The sequence below is a fragment of the Mastigoproctus giganteus genome, chromosome 11 (assembly GCF_048544385.1).
Source record: "Mastigoproctus giganteus isolate SK-2022 chromosome 11, ASM4854438v1, whole genome shotgun sequence".
In the NCBI taxonomy this organism is placed as follows: Eukaryota; Metazoa; Arthropoda; class Arachnida; order Uropygi; family Thelyphonidae; genus Mastigoproctus; species Mastigoproctus giganteus.
The window spans coordinates 71046773-71063855 of record NC_143585.1 but is presented as its reverse complement, the minus strand read 5'-3'; the positions used below and the strand labels follow the sequence as shown (position 1 = coordinate 71063855).

At 36.7% G+C, this 17083-nt stretch overlaps 1 protein-coding gene across 1 annotated transcript in view; it reads right to left on the bottom strand.

Annotated features, from left to right (window-relative positions):
* Magi (membrane associated guanylate kinase, WW and PDZ domain containing protein magi) overlaps positions 1-17083 on the bottom strand; it is a 569393-nt gene that overhangs the window by 385160 nt on the left and 167150 nt on the right. Inside the window, exon 2 of the mRNA XM_090385296.1 lies at positions 10534-10647. Coding sequence (XP_090241422.1) covers positions 10534-10647 — 114 coding nt within the window. The remainder of the gene's footprint in view (positions 1-10533; positions 10648-17083) is intronic.

The following is a 17083-nucleotide window of genomic DNA, read 5'->3' as shown; positions in this document are numbered from 1 at the left end:
AATTTTTGCTTCTAAATTTTCCATACTGGTTTTTTATCTAATATATTCAAAATTATTAGATAAGTATTCCTTCTGAAATGCCTTTATTCTTAGTTCCCTCCTCTCATATTTTCATTGTCGCTTCAATGTATAGAATGTAGTATATATAATATTATATAAACTGGGGGGAAGCTTTACTCTGACCCAAAAGCACATAGGTTTTTTTTTTTTTTTTTTCAAAAACTAGCACAAAATTCAGCAATTTCATGCTTTTCATCTGTTCCATCTACACAATTGAACTCTCAATACCTTTCAAAATAAATAAGTGTTTTCTTTGATTTCTGTACTGAAAAATTCCAGGAATCTTCATTAGTTAAAAACAGGAAAAATGCAGGATCAAGAGTTATCCTCACTAAGGCTCACTTCTGAAAGGAGCTAACTCATTTGTCAAATTATTCCAGCATATGAGGTAGGGTGTAGTCAAGGAGATGGTAGTCACAGCTAATTCACTCAGCTATGGTGGCTATGCTCCCACTTGTTTACATCAGGATTAGAAAAGAATTAAACTTTAACTGTTTTTTTGACAAAAAACTTAAATTCTTTCTTTAGTGTGTACTGCATCTACTAACAAAATTTCAAGGAACTTCATATATTGGAAGGCATATAATAAACTGCAAAAACTGATGTCAAACAGAAAACATCACACGGCACACTGCATAAAAAAGGAAGTTCACATGAAATTGGTTTTTGAAAATGATGTTGCTATAGCACCTTTCCTGGATGTGTACTGGATCTTTTAACAAAATTTCAAGAGAAATTCTATATTGGTAGCTGCATTACAAACTCCAAAAAGTGTTGTCAAACAGAAACCTTTGCATCCACCTTACCTTGCATGCCATTCATAACAGATTGTTCTTTGAAAATTATATTGTTGCAAAAATCTTTCTTCGCTAATACGGCAGGTTAGGTTCCAGACCATTGCCATAAAGTGAATCAGCCTTTTTTCACTTCCCAGTGCATATAAAGGCTTAAAAACATATTTACACTATCATTTTATTAAGTGTGCAATACCGCTAGGCCTTAAAAAAAGATGCAAAAGTAAAAATAATAAATTTAAAAAATGCTACAGGAATGATGGCTGAAGGAGATAATGGAGCTTCATCATCTGAGCCTTCAACAAATGTTATTTTCTTTGCTGGTGGAGAGTCTTGCCTTGATGTTGATGGCTGTTGAATGGTAGACCTACTTGATGTTGAGGTTGGGGTGGCTGTGGCACTTTCTTAAAATAAGTTTGCCTCATTGACTGATGCTTTCATGAAGAATTTCTCTGTAGTATGCTTTAGTATTTGATAGTATTTTACCCACTGTAGAACTTCTTTCACCGACCGGGCTAGCCGGGTAGATAAAGAGCCTGCCTGGCAACCCAAAGGTCGGGGGTTCAAATCCTGCCTCGGGCTTGGATCAGAGTAAATGCAAAAACTTTGGGAAGTGCATTATGGCCACAGAAGCCAATGCACCAACAACTAACAAAAAAAAAAAAAAAAAAAAAAATGAAAGAAATTCTTTCAAAATTGGTGTCAAAGCCTGCCACTACTGTATCAAGTAAGCCAATGTAGTGTTCCTAAATCCATCATTTCAGCGATGCTCACTGGATCTTCATCAGGAATAGATTCCATCTCAAAAAGTAACCCTCTTTGCTCATCCACCAAATGCAAGTCCTCATCCATTAAAGGCTGATCATGAGATGCCAGCAATTCAGCCACATCTTCAGGCTCCACTTCCAGTTCTCTTGCCATTTCCACCACATTTGAAGTCACTTGCTCCACTGAAGTCTCGAACCCTTCAAAGTCATCCACGCGGTTGAGAATCAACTTCTTCCAATGTTGATATTTTGACCTCTTCCCATGAATCACGAATGTTCCCAGTGTATATAAAGGCCTAAAAACATATTTACACTATCATTTTATTAAGTGTGCAATACCGCTAGGCCTAAAAAAAAAAGATGCAAAAGTAAAAATAATAAATTTAAAAAATGCTACAGGAATGACGGCTGAAGGAGATAATGGAGCTTCATCATCTGTACAATGGTAAATTCATTCCAGAAGGCTTTCAATTTATTTTGCCTAGGCCCATCAGATGCATCACTATCTAACGCCTTAACAAATAATAGGACTTGAAAGCAGCAATTACTCCTTGATCTACGGGCTTCAGAATTTATGTTGTGCTAGCAGGCAGGAAAACAACATTAATCTCCTCGTACATCTCCATCAGAGCTCTTGGGTGAGCAGGTGCATTGTCACTAATCAGTAATATCTTGAAAGAAATTTTTTTTACTAAACAGGCATTGACAGTGTGCTTAAAATATTCAGAACGCCATGTAGTAAACAGATCTGTTATCATCCAGGCTCTGTTGTTTGATTTATAATACAAGGCAGACTAGCTTTAGCATAAGTCTTGAGGGCCCTACAATTTTCAGAATGGTAGATGAGCATTGGCTTCAACTTGCAGTCACCGGCTGCATTAGCCCCTAACAAGAGAGTCAGCCTATCCTTTGCAGCCAGGCATTGACTTCTTCTCTCTAGCTATGAAAGTCCTAGACAGCATCTTCTTCCAATATAGGGCCATTTCGTCAACACTGAAAATCTGCTGATTAGTGTAGCCACCTTCATCAATCACCTTAGCTGGCTCATCTGGATATAGCTTTCTGCAGCTTCTACATCAGCATTAGCTGCTTCACCTCGCACTTTTATGTTGTGGAGGTAGCTTCGTTCCTTAAATCTCATGAACAAACCTCTGCTGAGTAGGTCTTGGCTTAAAGGAATGTTGTGGCTGGTTTGATCTTCTATCCAGACCACTAAAATTTTCTACACAATGGCAATAAGGCTACATCGCTTTCTTATCACTTTCGTGTTCACTGGAGTAGCACTTTTAATTTCTTTCAAGAACATCTCCTTTGAGTTCACTACTGTGCTAACTGTTTGGCACGCCAAACCTAGCTTAGGGATATTTCAGCATTCAACTTGCCTTTCTCACTAAGCTTAATCATTTCTAGCTTTTGATTAAAGTATGAGGCTTGCGACTCTTCTTTTCACTAGCACTACACTTAGGGGCCATTTTACTGTAATTAAAAATTACAATAATAACAATAACACAAGTAAAAAAAAGTTTAAAATTTTTTTTAAATTGCCAGAATACGACACTGAGACACGAAGTGCACAAATGCTGTAAACAGATTGAGTACAGGTAACAAAATGGCACCGGTCGACTCACTCGATTCAGTTTGGAGTCAGCTGATGTGTGCTTGGAGTCAGCATCATGCCGAAAACCCCCATAAAAGCAAGGCAAGCACTGAAAATAATAAACATGAATATAATTGAAAAGTGCTGTATTAACGAAGTGCCTTAAAAAAAGGTACGCCTGTATTTGACTTAATAACAAAATTAAGAAAAAATTTTCTATCTAAAGCTATGTTATAAACTTCTAAATCCTGGCATAAATTCAAAAATGAAATGAAATAAATGCAATTTAAAAAAAAAAAACCTGCTGCTATTTTAGTTTTGCCAATTAGAGTATCAAACAAGTTTCTTAGGCTCTGCACACATGAAAGTGTAAAGATTCCTGGGAGTTCTGTCACCACACTAAAAATGATTGATAAAGATTAGGAAAACACTACATCACTCTCCAGTGGAAAAATTATAATACAGTGGATTCCGGTTCATTGAGCCACCGGTTAATCGGGGCAGCCGTTTATTTGGGGCAAATCTTAAAAAACAGAAACCAATCGAGAAAATAGCCAGGGTTTACTTCGCTTAATTGGGACAAAATGCCGTTTAATCGGGGCAGGAGACCGCAGCACTGGAAATTACCCAACGATTGTCTACGATGATACCACGTCGTTCAGTCGAAATTCCGGAGGTCACAACCATAAAACAATTAGCAGTCACCTGTTTATTGGGCTTTTCTGTTAGTGAAATCTATCATAAACGTACAGTAAACTCGATCTTACTGAATTTGCGATAATACCGACAGCTGGGATTCTGTGGGTTATTATGGTGAAATGAGTTTACACCTCCATGAAATCTTCAATCATATAAAAAAATTAATTTTCAGATCTCTTCATTCCTATTTTTAAAGCTTTATAACTGGTTACTCTGTTCTCACTTGTGCATATCGTGTTACTTGCAATTTGTATGCCGTGTTCTTTGTTATTGATTACTTATCTTTTTACTGTTTTAAATTTTAACCCCCACCCACAAATGTCAGTGAACAGAAATGTCAACTAGTTCGTATGTACTTATTACAGTATGTATTAATTGTTCCGATTATCACGTATATTCTTCCGATTTTCACATATCATTTTTTAATTAGTAAGGTAATAAAGAGTAAATTTGTGCTTAATATATCTTTACTTTATAGCCTGTGGATAATATTCCTCATATTTTCTCTAATTAGAATTGCTGTTTAATAGAATTAAAATTCAATTCACAAACGTGATCACAATGACCAGCGCGTTTACTACACATCGTATAGTGAACGGTACTTTACTATGGCGAGTTCGTCGAAACGTGATTTGATTGTATAGAGAATAAATTGTAGGGGGGGTGGGACATATTGTATTTTTAACTATTTACGTGAAACTTCGGGTAATTGGGACAGCTGCTTAATCGGACCAAAATGCACTAGTCCTGATGTGTCCCAAATAACAAGAATGGACTGTATTTTTAAGGCTGTGCTTGATAATGTTAATGCTCGCAATGAAACAGATGTTTCCAGAGAACAACAAATAATTCACGGAAGCTAAGCTTATACAATAATAATAGAATGGACTGATTTGCCCAATTCCTTCTAATAATTTTGCCAGTCTTTCAATTTTTTCAAACTACCCATTTCCACAACACTTGGTAGAAATTTATTCCAACAATCAATTATTCTCTGGTCAAAGGCAATTTCTGCATGTATATTCTATAAATCATTCTTTCTCAACTCAAATTCATGTCTTCTTGATGTATCCCGTCTGAGAAACAGCAAGATTGCTATTGGAATTTAGTTTACAAAATCCATTTAAAGCCTTACACATGTCAGGTTACCTAGTAGATGACTAGTTTCCAGAACACAAGTTTTCTTGGTAGAGTACCCTTTGTGTCTCAACTAATGTTGTTGCTTTTCTTTGTCTCCCTTTCCACACAGGTCCATGTTCTTCATAAAAGAGGTTTCCAAACCTGTATGCAATATTCCAGATGCTACCAACCCATGGGTTCCATTCACAATAAGTGGAAAGATAAAATCACAAAATAAAAAACACTGATCTGCTGGCTCACTCTATTTATCCATATAGGTGTTCAAATATACTCAGCACAGTCATTTGACCAATAACATACTCCTGCTCTAATTTTTGTTTTTCTCAATGCTTATGTCACACCAGCCACCCATGCCTACTGGCTGTACTAATTTAGAATCTATGCACTTCTTAACCAAAAAGAATACTCCTTTCCTTCCTGTCATGTCTGTTCTGTACAAACTGCACTTGCCGTATTCAAATTCTGCATCCCCAATATCAGAGTGATACTATGCTTCTGATATTCCTATAACTTCAGCATTTGATGACTTAACCAATACTCCAAATTCATCAAAGATCATAATATGTTCAAAAATCTCACAAAACTGAATATGACAGCAAAGTTGAGGATGACAGAAGACTGTCATAAATTCAGCTCTTTTAAACATAATAAATAAAAAGTAAATACAACATTCAGCAGGGTTGGAAGATTTTTTTTCCTATAAAAAATTAATTCTGATTGAGAATAAAGAAGAAAGAAAAAGAGGTGTAGTTATAGTTTAAAATTTTTACAGTAGACATGATTTTCAAATTAATCACTTTCGGTAACACTTTCTTTTAAAAAAAGTAACTGAGTATTTCTGTATATTTGTAAAAGCAGAATTATTCGTATACATGCTTTGATCTTATCAAATGGTTTTGACACAGTATTGTGATATTTAACTTATTTTAATACCACATGGATCTGACTTATGTCTTGAGAGATTCTCTCTCAAATTCAGTTCATTACATAAAATCCTGTGATGGTATATGGGTGGGGCATTGTCTTTTTTTTTTTTTTTTTTTTTAATTTACCACTTGAGCATTTCATATAATGCCTCTTTTCTTAACTTGGAACCTACAGCAGATATAAAGAATAAATAACATAATGGCAAATTTCAATATATAATCAATTTTTCTGTCTACAATTATTACAGGCAGAATTTAAATGTTTTAAGTTAAACTCAATGCAACAAGGCATCATAGGTTTAAGAGTACAAATAATCTATATAATACTGGTGTGAACACACCATAGATCACTCTTAAAGGCAAAAAACTACGTTTGTAGTGTAAATGGGTCATTTTATCTGTATCTCATATTGTGCTTCTTCTTCACAACAAGTTGCCATGTATTGCACTAATTCGAATAAGTAACGCTTCACTAAAAGAGAAGACATGTTACTTATTCTCAGTGGGCACCACCACCCAGACGGCACCGTTTAAAGGTTTGTTGGCCTTTTCATGGTGGATGGGCAGTTACCCTGGTATTGCAGACATGACAATCCAGTTGTGAAGAAAATCACACAAGAGAGATGCTAAAAGGTGTACATATAGATTATTTGTACTCTTAAACCTATGATACCTTGTTGCATTGAGTTTAACTTATACATTATCATGTACACCTTTTAGCATCTCTCATATTGTGTGATTATCTTCACAACTGGATTGTCATGTCTGCAATACCAGAGTACCTGACCACCCACAAATGAAAAGTCAACAAGCCTTGAAATGGTAGCGTCTGGATGGTGGTGCCCACTGAGAATAAGTAACAATAGTCTTCTCTTTTAGTGAAGTGTTACTTATTTGAAGTAGTGCAATACATGGCAACTCATGAAGGAGAAGCACAATATGAGATAAAGATAAAATTATGCCCTTTTACACTACAAACAGTTTTTTTTTGCCTTTAAGAGTGATCTATATACTGTATAATATTGGCGTGTTCACACCAATATTATACACTATATGATACAATTTTATTAATATAATTACACTGAAGGATAACCAACAAATACAGAAAATATCACTGGACAGGGTTTGGCTAAATGTACTCATAATCTAAATAAACACATTATTATCTGATATGAAAATTTATTAGGATGAGCATGAAAGGCATTTTATTTAAATATATAAATCGGTCCTACATACTCAAAATAATTAAGCTATTTTTGATATCTTACAATATTCAGTATTTCAACTAATTTACTGATTTGAAGACTGCCACAAAACCACCTCTTTTCATATACTTCCTTTCCTGCAAGCATTACGGTATAAGTTATCTTCTGTTTTAGCTCACTCCTATTACAAAAAAAATTACTCATTATGATTAACTCCTAAACTTTATAAACTTTCCTTGAAGGTGGATAAGAGAGAGTGGTTATCAATGGACACTGTTCTTCGTGGACTAATATTATTAGTGGAGTCCCACAGGGTTCGGTTTGGGTCCAATGTTGTTTTGTGTATTTAGCAATGATATTGATGAAGGTATATCAGGCTTAGTGTCGAAGTTTGCCAATGCTACAAAGGTTGCCAGAGCAGGTCATGGGGGTCTTGTCAATGATATACAGGAATTTTCCTGGCAGGGATAAGGGGATGATTACCCCTTTGTATAAAGTAATGGTCAGGCCACACATTTAGAACTGCATACAGGTCTCAAGGCCTCATTTTCGGAAGAATGTACAGTTGCTAGAACGAATACACAGAAGGGAACAAGATTGTTGAGGAGAACAAAGAGGTGTTCTTACCAAAAAAGTCTCTACAAAATTGCAGAAAGTTCTGCAAATTGCAGTGTCTGGAGACTAGGCATCTGTAAGGTGATCTATTTGAGGTGTATAAGGCCTTGAATGGTTTGGGCAGGCTCAATGCTGATGGGATCCTTCCTCTTGTTCAGATCATGAATCAGGAGGCATAAAATCAAATTGAGGAAAAACAGTTGTAAGAATAGATGTGCGGAAATTCCCCTTTAGCCAGCGGGTAGTTGATTTCTGGAAAACTTCCATCTGTTGTTGTGGAAGTTGATAGCTTAAATAGATTCAAGAAAGAACTGGAACTTTTGGAGCAAATGGATGGGTGAAATGGAAGGGGTTTTTTTTGTTTTTTTTTTTTTTAATTTTGGCTGATGTTGAATAAGCTTGGTTTCTTGCATCATATGCCTCTACTAATGCAAAGTATGGGCCATCCAACAACCTATCTAAATTAGCCTGAAATGAATTTCAGGCACGTACTTAACGGATTATGTCACTGTAAAAGCATACAGATAAATATATATACCCTTGCTGGTTTATGTTAGGCACATCAGAAGATAACTTAAGAAAGCTATTGTTCAAGGTTTAGGCCAAAATGGATGTCAGATGAACTAATGAGGCATATGGCAGAGAAGAAAAATGCATGGGATACTTACAAATTAACACATGACACAGAAGCCTATGATAGATACAAGTTGATATGCAACCAAGTTACAAAGGAGGTTAGGCAGGCGAAGGCAGATTACGAGAAATCCTTGGCAAGGGATGCAAAGAAAAACAGCAAAGAGTTCTTTACTTATGTAAACTCTAGAAGGAAGGGGATGAATCAGATTGGTCCACTTGATATTGATGGGTCAACTGTTGATGATCCTGCTCAGGTAGCTAACAAACTAAATGAATATTTTGCATCGACATTCACACATGAGGAGTTATTCAGCAAGGGGAATGCCAGAGGTGTATTCAACTCTAGCAGTAAGCTACAGAATCTTGAAATAACTGGGAGTAAAGTGGAGGAGAAACTGTTGAAGATAAACACAAGAAAGGCACCCGGGGTGGATGGGATCTATCCAGTTATATTAAAGGAGGCAGCAAAGGAAGTAAGCAAACCCTTAGCCATAATTATGAGAGCTTCCTTGGACTCAGGGGAGGTACCCATAGACTGGAAATGTGCAAATGTGACCCCAATTCACAAAGGAGGATCAAAGGCTGACACAAGTAATTATAGACCTGTGAGCTTAACTTCTGTTCCAGGAAAATTAATGGAGGCACTGGTTAAAGAAGCACTGCAGGATCATTTAGACAAGACTTCAGTTATAGCTCAGACACAGCATGGTTTTGTTAAGAGAAAGTCTTGCCTGACCAACTTGATTGGATACTATGATGCAGTCACAAAAGAACTGGATGCAGGGAATAACTTTGATATTATATACTTGGATCTTAGAAAGGCTTTTGATACTGTTGCACATGGAAGACTGCTACACAAATTGGAGCAGTGTGACATTGGAGGCAAATTGCTGCTATGGATAAAGGGGTGGTTGAGGGGGAGAAGACAGAGAGTGGTAATCAATGGACACTGCTCATCGTGGACTAATGTTATTAGTGGAGTCCCTCAGGGCTCAGTGTTGGGTCCATTATTGTTTTCTGTATTTATAAATGATATTGATGATGGTATATCAAGCTTAATGTCCAAGTTTGCAGACGATACAAAGGTTGGCAGGGTTGTTAACAACACTACTGATGCAATGCTGCTGCAACAAGATCTGGAAAGGTTGAGCAGATGGGCTGAGAGGTGGCAACTGAAGTTTAACATTGACAAATGTAAAGTACTACATATGGGAAACAGTAACCCCAGAGCAACGTATCAACTCTGTGGTACTACACTGACAGTGGTAGAGAATAAAAAGGACCTGGGGGTAATTGTGCAGGCAGATATGAAGTTCTCTGAGCAGTGCAGACGGGCTGAAAGAGTAGCTCATTGTGTCTTGTCAATGATATACAGGAATTTTTCCAGCAGGGATAAGGAGGTGATTATTCCATTGTATAAGGCAATGGTCAGGCCACACCTAGAGTACTGTATACAGGTCTGGAGGCCTCATTTCAAGAAGGATGGAGAGCTGCTGGAACGAGTACAGAGAAGGGCAACAAGATTAGTGAATGGAACAAAGGGGTGCTCTTACGAAGAAAGGCTTAAGTTTTGCAAATTACAGTGTCTGGAGACTAGGCACCAGCGAGGTGATCTGATAGAGGTGTATAAAGCCTTAAATGGTTTAAGCATACTCAATGCTGATGGGATTCTTCCTCTAGCTCAGAAAAATCACCTGAGAGGGCATAAATTCAAATTGAGGAAAGACAGATGTAGGACAGACGTGCGGAAATTTGCCTTTAGCCAGCGGGTGGTTGGTTGGTGGAACAGACTTCCATCCCTTGTGGTGGAGGTTGATAGCCTAAATAAGTTTAAGGCTCAGCTGGACAGGTATTTTGAACGAACAGAGGGGTGAAGTGGAAGTGGGTTTTTTTTTTTTTTTTTTTGGCTGATGCTGCATAAGCTTGCTTTCTTGCATCAAATGCCTCTACTAATGCTAATGCTAAAGCTACAATAATTTAAGGAATATTTAGTAATTATGGAACCTTTAATTTTACAGCTTTGCTTTAAATAACATACTGTACCTCCAGTAATAGTTCTTGAATGTCAGCATGTGTACATAATAATTAACTTACATGGTACGGTGCGCAGGTACAAATTATCTCTAACTGTTGTCTGTAGTTCATAATCTGGAGTTCCTTTTGGGAATCTTGTATTAAGATACTGACGAAGATCTTTGCTCAAAAGACCTGAAAAAACAAACAAACACTTAATTGTGTTTTAATTTTGCATTTATTCTTTAAAAGTGACAGTACTTTAAAAATTACTATTATTGAGGAATATTGGTTACAAAGGTTTCTTTCAAGGCTGCACAGAAGAGGAATCCCCCGCAATGTAATTTCATTGACATAAAAACAATTCCTGAAAAGAAACAAAACTATCAACCATGGTCAGAATTAATAACCCTAAAGAATTAAAGCCATGGGTTAGCTACTTGATACAGTATCTAGTAATATTTGGCCTGCCAACTCCTTTGGTCATATTGTGCCAATTCACATATTTTATTATGTAAGGGATACAAGTCTCCCTATGACACATGCATTACAGTGATAATCACTAATTCAAGTGTAAACAGAAAAAAAAACAAACATAGAAGAATACAACAATAAATAAACAGAATTACCTGCAAGATACATGGAACCTTTTGTAACACTAAACAAAAAAGTTAAAAAAAAAAAACACACTATAGCTGCTACTCTTCATTAGGCTAGATAACATAAAAAAATTTACATTTTTTTTTTTTTTTTTATATTAGTAACAGCAAATTTACTGCACAAAAACTAACTTATTAACAAGTTCATTCTGTTTCCCCCCCCCCCACATATTATTTATTATTTTTTTTTTTTATGAAAACCCCAAACAAGAAAGGTATAAAAACTTATAGTACTTAGTACAGCACATGGGTTGAAGGAAATAAGGGGGAAAGGATCCAAGAAACTTTGTGCCCATTAAGAAATACTGATATTAGCATTAGTAGTAGCATATGATGCAAGAAAGCAAGCTTACACAGCATCAGCAAAAAAAACACTTGCCATTTCACCCATCCATTTGCTCTAAAAGTTTGTCCAGTTCTTCCTTGAAATTATTTAAGCTATAAACTTCCACAAAAACAGATGGAAGTTTGTTCCAGTAATCACTACCCGCAGGCTAAAGGCAACTTTCTTCACATCTATTCTACAACTGTCTTTCATCAATTTTAATTTATTCCCCCTCAGGTTCATAATCTGAACAAGAAGAATCCCTTCAGCACTGAGCCTCCTCAAACCATGCAAAGTCTTATATACCTCAATCATACCACCTCGCAGGTGCCTAGTCTCTAGACACTGCAATTTGCAGGACTTAAGCTTTCTTGGTAAGAAGACCCCTTCGTTCCCCTTACCTACAAGCAAAATTCCTGTATATCACTGATAACATGCCATGACCTGCTATGGCAGCTGGTTTGCACTCTCAGAAAACTTCATATCTGAATGCACTATTACCCCTAGGTCTTTTTCATTCTCTACCATCCTGAGCGCAGTACCACACACAGTTGATATATTTCTCTAGGATTAGGGTTACTGCTACCCATATACAGTACTTTGCATTTGTCAAGGTTAAACTTCAGTTGCTACTTCTCAGCCCATCTGCCCAACTTTTCTAGATCCTGTTACAGTAGCATACTGTCATTAACAACCCTGCCAACCTTTGAATCATCTGCAAACTTGGACATAAAATTGATAATGGTATATCAGGCTTAATTAGTTATTAGTGGACTCCACTAATAACTAATAAAATTAGGAGGGGGCATCAAGTTCCAGCTGGCCAGCTCATCACTAGAGCTCACTCTTGTGGACCAGGCAATCTTCAAGGCAGAATGTGCTGGTCCCACAGGTGCTAGTTATTGTCGGTGATTCTGTTGTTAGGGAGATGGATAATATATTGTGGAAAAAGGGTAGGTGGAATAGGACCAGGGTATGTCTGCAGGAGCATAAGTTGATGATGTCGTAGAGCAGATTCATATTTTAAGGGCACAAAAGGTGATATTGTTGTACATGTTTGCAGTAATGACATTAAGAGTATGAAATCTGCAGATTTACTTACAAGTACAGGTCAATATTTTAAAAAAGTTTCTGAGTTAGGGTTAAATTTGAAAGTGTTTGCAATTCTGCCCAGACACAATAGGGGAGAAGTATATGAGAAGAGCCTTGTCAGTCAATCCTGCCCTGGAGAGACTCATGGGTAGAATTCTTTTCAGCTTGGTCTCTGCTTGTTAACAGGATAGACTGCTTCTATAGGGATGAGATACTCTTAAATAGAACAGGTGCAAGGATGTTTACTGATGCTATCGAGGCAATGTTAGGTGAGGCAGCAAACTGCTAGCTTGGGGGGGGGGGGGGGGGAATCACAGACTAAAAGATTAACAGTAGCAGCAGGCAGAGGTGAAAGTGAATATTCAACTGCTTCTATTAGAATGAGCAGCAGCCTGGAAAGCTAGTGCTGGGGATTTCAAGAACTGTTGGGTGTCATCATGGAACAAGTAAATACAAGGGCTGTGTTAGGGTAACTAAGAGTAAGAACAGTGGCATGTATACTTGCATGTACACCAATGCTAGGAATATAGTTAATATATTTGATGAATTTGAAGTGCTGGTCAAGACATCCAAGGTGGATATTTTTGGGGTATCAGAGACATGGTGTGACAAAGATATAAGCAATGCAGAATTGAAATATGGGGAGAACAATGTGTACAGAAAGGATAGGAAAGCAGGAGGGGTGATGCTGTTAGTTAAGAAACAAAAATGCATCCTGTTGACATAGGTGGACAATGCAATGTTGATTCAGTTTGGTGTGACATAAGCACTGGGAAAGAAAAAAATGATAGTAAAAGTATATTATAAGCCTAATGACTGATGAGTACAACAAACAATTGCACAGAGAAATAGTGAGCCAGTAAGTTAGAATGTCTTATAATGGGAGATTTCAACTTCCCAGATATTGCCTGGAACTTGTGGGGTGGTCACCCACACATTAGCAAGATTTTTGTGAATTTATTGCATGATTATTTTTTTTGTACAGCAGCATGTTCAAGATGAAACAAGAGGGAGTAATACTCTTGATCTGATTATCGGCATTGATTATTCATGCATTAAGAATTTGCAGATAAAGGAACCACTAGGAGGCAGTGATCACAGTGTACTGATGTGGGATTTTTCTCAAAGATGTAACTACCATCAGGGGTAAGGGGAAGAGTTTTGCTTTCGTAAAGGTGACTATAATGGTCTCAGAGAGTTTTTAAATACTATACAGTGGGGCCAACTGATGATGTTACCAACAGTGAATTCTAAATGGGAAGCATTTAAGGAATTAATCTTGGAAGCTACTAGGCTTTTCATACCAACTAAGAAATACTGTTCAAGGTTTATGCCCAAATGGATGTCAGATGAACTAATAACTCGTCTAAGAGTAGAAAAATGCATGTGATGGGAGGCATTCATAGAAGTCTATAGTAGATATAAGCTAGTCTGTAATCAAGTCACAAAGGAGGTTTATCGTAATCAAACGAAGACAGATTATGATAAATCTTTGGCAAAGGACACAAAGAAAAACAGCAGACTTCTTTACTTATATAAACTCTAGAAGGAACTGAATGAATCAGCTTGGTCTACTTGATAGACGGTTCAACTGTTCGTGTTGCTGCTCAGGTCGCTGACAAAACTGAATGAGTATTTTGTATCTACATTCACACAAGGAATTCTGTAGGGAAGTGGAGGATAGTAGCTTAACTCTAGCGGGGTACTAAATGATTTTGTAATAACTGAGAGCAAAGTGGAGGAGAAATTTTTGCAGTTAAACATACACACTGGGAGCAGATGGGATCTATCCAGTTATATTAAAGGAGGCAGCAAAGGAAGTAAGCAAACTCTTAGCCATAATTATGAGAGCAACCTTACACTGAGGGGAGGTCCCCCACAGACTGGAGGTGTGCAAATGTATTCCCAATTCTCAAAGAGTGGCACAGGTAATGACAGGCACATTAGTTTAACTTCTGTTCCGGAAGAAAATAATGGAGTAACTGGGTAAAGAAGCATTGCTGGATCATCTAGACAAGACCACAATAATAATTCAGACACAGCATGCATTTTTTAAGGGGGAGCCTTGTCTGAACAATTTGATTGGATACTATGGTGTGGTCACAAAGGAACTGGATGCAACAAATAAATTTGATATTATATTCTTCAATTTCAGGAAAGCTTTTGATACTGTTGCAAATGGAAGACTACTGCACAATTTGAAGCAGTATGGCCTTAAGGGCAAGTTGCTACAATGGTTAAAAGGATGGTTGAGTGGTAGAAGACAGGGTGGTAATCAATGGACACTGTTCCTATTCCACCTACACTTTTTCCACAATATATTATCCATCTCCCTAACAACAGAATCACCGACAATAACTAGCACCTGTGGGACCAGCACATTCTGCCTTGAAAATTGCCTGGTGCACAAGAGTGAGCTCTGGTGATGAGCTGGGCAGCTGGAACTTGATGCACCCCCCCCCATTTTAATTCCTTCAAGCGCATTCACCTGACTCTTCAAACTCTCATAGAGGCCTATCAGAATGCTGAGTTGGCACCTAATTTATTGACACTCTGCACCTGGCACATACAAAGACAAATCCTTGGCTAGATCATGTCCTGTCCCAGAAAGTCCACAAACATTTTTTACAAGTTGAACATTTTTTTAAGCTAGGATGCATTGAAGAATCACCCTCCCTTCAAGTTCTCTCACAAGCCACAGAACTACGGCTACTTTGTGCCAGTTGCTTTGCTGCACTAGTCTGGGACATAAAATTTTTCTGAATACAATTGATTAACAAATGAAAATTAATAAGATTAATAATTTTAATTAATTAATTGACAATACTACACTAATCTAATAGATTCCTAAATGCAGTGATACGTATTACGCTAATCTAGTTTTATGTTAACCTTGTGCTAATACATTCAGAATATACATTATGCTATACCATAACAATCACAGTGTTAAATTACTTATATCCTTAGCTAAACACAAAAGATATATGCCCAACAAGTGATTTGGAGTAAGTTGTAGATATAATAATAATTGTCAATGCACTGAGTAGAGAATGATATTTTTTTTGTGGACTTATTTATTTTGGCCAACTTATTAGCCTACTCTTTTTGTATGGTTCCCCCTCCCCACAAAGGATATCACCTCTAATGCACGTCAGTAGTGTATATAAAGGAAACTTCAGGTTTTCCTTTTTTTTTTTAAATTTCGAATTTGAATTTTTTTTTACCCTATCCCAGTAGGCCCTAAAAGTCTTATCACAAATTTCTACTATATACAATGCTAATAGGGTGTGGTATGCACAAGAGTAGTATTTTCCCCTTTTTAAAACTAAAACTGACTTTTTAGCCAACCTTTCTTAGAGAAAAAAAAACAGGTAGTTAAGCTTAGCTTACCTTTCTTGAAATTAATTGCTTTCTTTCCTTTTCATAAATTTTAAAAACTCATAAGGGAAACAATAAATTTCTGTTAAATAACTGGCTGAAGATAAAATGGGATTTAATTTTTGTAAAGCTACGTAGGCTCAGTAGATTTAATTTAAATAAAGGTTGAAATATGAAAAAAGGTTAAGCTAAGCTATACATACGATCTAGATAAAGGTTGAAGTTGATTTTAATTAATGTTTTTAAAAACATGAAAATTTATTGACAATTTTGAATAGTAAAGCTACTAAAACCAGAAGCCAAAGCAATATGAATAAAACTATAATCTAAAACACAATTTTATACAAGACTGAAAAAACATTTTCTTTCTGAGTGACATGATCAGGCTCAAATACTCAATTCAGGGTCAAACTTGAGATAAACAAATACAGATTTCATCTTCAACTGAAGTGAGTCAATTTCTGTCCTTCCTCTTGATGCTTGTTAAACAAGAAAAAGCTTGCTCACACATGTAAGAAGTTGAAAACTGCAGCAAAATATTCATTGCTATCCCATGAATGGCAGGATACTATTCTTTCAAAGAAATCAAGAATTTGTTTCGAGGCAGATCAGTAAAACTCATTTGGAGTGTACAATCAGATTGCAGCTCACAAAGTTCTTCCTCTTCTCTCAAAGTTCTCAGGTGATCAGAAGATTCAGAGAAGGGTCCCTCAACCAGTCATACACTTTTTTTTTTTATGAAAACCCCAAACACAAGAGGTGTTAGAACCTATAGTACTTAGTGCCATGCGTGGGTTGGAGGTTGAGAAAACAAAAGAAGATATTTGTTGACATTAGACGTGAACTTCTGTAGACTGTAATTTTCGGGAAATACGTATGAAGGAAGGCTGTTCCAGAAAACAGCAGTTGAATGAATAAATGAGGAAGATGAAAAGTTAGTTCTGTGAGTTTGAAGTTGGACAGTAAATGAACGTTGGCTGGTGGCGGAACGTGTTCAGACTGTTTTAAAAGAGAAAGCAGGAATTAAAAGAAGCCAATTCAGAAGAACAGTGCCCATGGAATTATCTGTAGAAAAGGCATGCAGCAGAAACAGTACGTCTATGAGACAGAGTGAAGAATCTCTGTTAAAGATGGGTCATTAATTAACCTAACTGCCCTCTTCTGAATGGAATCTAGA